Source organism: Fonticula alba (genome assembly GCF_000388065.1).
Source record: "Fonticula alba strain ATCC 38817 unplaced genomic scaffold supercont2.6, whole genome shotgun sequence".
NCBI lineage: Eukaryota > Rotosphaerida > Fonticulaceae > Fonticula > Fonticula alba.
The window spans coordinates 794,396-796,685 of record NW_009242976.1 but is presented as its reverse complement, the minus strand read 5'-3'; the positions used below and the strand labels follow the sequence as shown (position 1 = coordinate 796,685).

At 66.9% G+C, this 2,290-nt stretch overlaps 1 protein-coding gene across 1 annotated transcript in view; it reads left to right on the top strand.

Annotated features, from left to right (window-relative positions):
- The window catches only part of H696_03840 (hypothetical protein), a gene marked incomplete at its 3' end in the record, with an annotated part of 3,819 nt that continues 1,529 nt past the window's right edge, over positions 1–2,290 (top strand). Inside the window, exons 1-5 of the mRNA XM_009497699.1 lie at positions 1–401; positions 589–857; positions 1,061–1,216; positions 1,390–1,675; positions 1,824–2,168. Coding sequence (XP_009495974.1) covers positions 15–401; positions 589–857; positions 1,061–1,216; positions 1,390–1,675; positions 1,824–2,168 — 1,443 coding nt within the window. The 5' untranslated portion in view covers positions 1–14. The remainder of the gene's footprint in view (positions 402–588; positions 858–1,060; positions 1,217–1,389; positions 1,676–1,823; positions 2,169–2,290) is intronic.

Sequence of the window (2,290 nt, the reverse complement as noted above, 5' to 3'; positions counted from 1 at the left end):
CCACCCTCGACCCCATGAGTAGTACCGCCGAAGTGGCCGCCGAGTTGGCGGCCGACTGTTTGCAGCTCTGCACATCAGCCTGCTCCCGGGGCATCAGCGGTGTCCTGTCTCTGGATCCCAGCCGTGTGGCCAGCTGCCTCGGCAGCCAGGCGGCCGCCGGCGGGGTGCTCGCCCCGACCGGCGAGGTGGCCGCCCTGCTGGGATCCGCCACGCCGACCCGGCTGCAAACACTCTTCTGGGCCTGGCTGACCACGGTCGGTGGCATGCCTCCCTTCCTGACGCAGCTCCCGCTCCTGGCATACGTCTTCGCCAGCCTCCATGACAGCGATGTCGACGCCGCCTTTTTCCGCCTCTGCGTCAGCTACGGCGTGCCGGTCTTCCTGTGGTGGTGCTTCAGCCGGGTACGTGCCATGTGGCCTTGTCCTGGCACTGTCCACCCTCTGTCCTTTTGTCGCCCGCTGACTCGGTGCCCCCGTCCCTTGGCCGCCGCCGCCGCCGCCGCCGCCGCCGCCGCCGCCGCTGCCTCGTCTTTCTTGCCGTTCCCTCCCCCCCCCCCTCGCGATCACCACCGTGGCCGCATGACACCAGCACATTGTTCTCGGTCTTGTGGCCGTGTTGGTGCTGTACAAGCTCTTCACGCGCAGTGTTCCCTACTCGCCGATTCGAGTTCCCTCCGGCGCCCTGCGGCGCCTGACTCGTCGGGTGACCAACACCCGGGTTTTCCGCGCGGTGCTCGGCAACGAGCAGGTCCAGGACGGCAGCGATCTGGACCTGGTCAACCCGTACGCCATGTCGGTGTTCGTGCGGGCCGTCACCCCGCTGGTGCTTCTGCTCAACCGCGTTCTGGACTACATCCCGTACGTCGTGGCCCCTCTCATCCGGCCGTCCAGCATTTGCCTCCTCCTTGGTTCCGGCCCCCCGCCCCCGGCCCCTCGCCTTCCCCGCGTCCAGGTCTCTCTCTCTCTCTCTCTCTCTCTCTCTCTCTCTCTCGCCTCCCGTGGGCGCTGACAAAAAAGGCCCGCTCCCCCTCCCCCCTGACCCTTCTCCGGTCTTCTCCCAGCCGCAAGCCTGTCCGGCCAAAGACCATCGAAGGGCCCAAGATTGCCTACCTTTTCCATGTCATCAACAAGATCGATGCATTCCTGGCACGCTACCTTCCGGCGTCTCTCGCCAAGCCCAAGCGCATGCAATCCCCCCTACTGCCGCTGCCCATTAAGTGCGTGTGAGGCTCCCCTGCCATCGGTCCCTTCACGGGGTGTTCTGGCGTCTGTGGCCGTTTGTCTCTGACACTCCCCCCCCACGCCCTGCCTTTTCCTTCTCCCTGCCTCCGCTGGTGCTCCTCCCGGGCGCCGACCCCCCCTCTCCCCCCCCCCCCACCCCCCCCCCCAGGTTGACGCACCTGCGTGCGGAGCGCGCCGTGCGCGAGGGTGCCATCGATGGAGACCACAGCGCCGACGCGGCGCTCCTCTTCCTGCGCGGCATGCTGGACCCGGTGGACCCGGAGAACCCGTGCGGCATCGATGCCCCTGGCTTCCCGCCGGTGGACCCGGCCCGCCAAACGGCCCATCGTTTGACGGCTACCGGCCGCCTGCTGGTGTCCAACTGGCTGTCCGGCAACTTCGACACGCGCTATGTTGTCCATCGTTACATCAACCAGCACCCGGAGATCCAGAACGTGCGTCACGCCCCCCCCCTCCGATCCTCCCCCCTCCTCTCGCTGTCTCGCTGTCTCGCTGTCTCGCTGTCTCCGCCCCCCGACCATCTCCTGCGCGTGCATCCACTCACCTGGCATCTGCTGCCCTACGCCCGGGGGATGACTTCAGATCCGCATCCGTGCCCCGCTCATGATTCTCGGCCTCCCTCGGACCGGGTCGACCTTCCTGCAGCACCTTCTGGCGGCGGATCCGCGCGCGCGCCATCTCCGCTTCTGGGAGATGAACCTGCCGGTTCCGCCCCCCAAGCGGGACACCTACCTGACTGACGATCGTGCCCGGCTGGTGGACACCTCGCTCCAGTCCCTGGGAATCATCAGCCCGGACTACTTCACCGCGCTGGCTGAGTTCCATGAGATTCGTGGTTACGGCATCGAGGAGGAGTTGCTCATCTTGCAGCATGGTGTGGCTCTCTTCTCGCATTACTTCCTTGCCGGCGAAGACAGCGCCTTCCATGTGCGTGCTCCTTCCCCCCTCTTCGTCCCTCTCTGCCCCTCTTCAAGCTTGCTTCTCTTGCTGACTCCCGCTGATATCGACTCTCCGGTCCCCCCCCCCCCCCCCCTCCCTCTGCCCCCGCC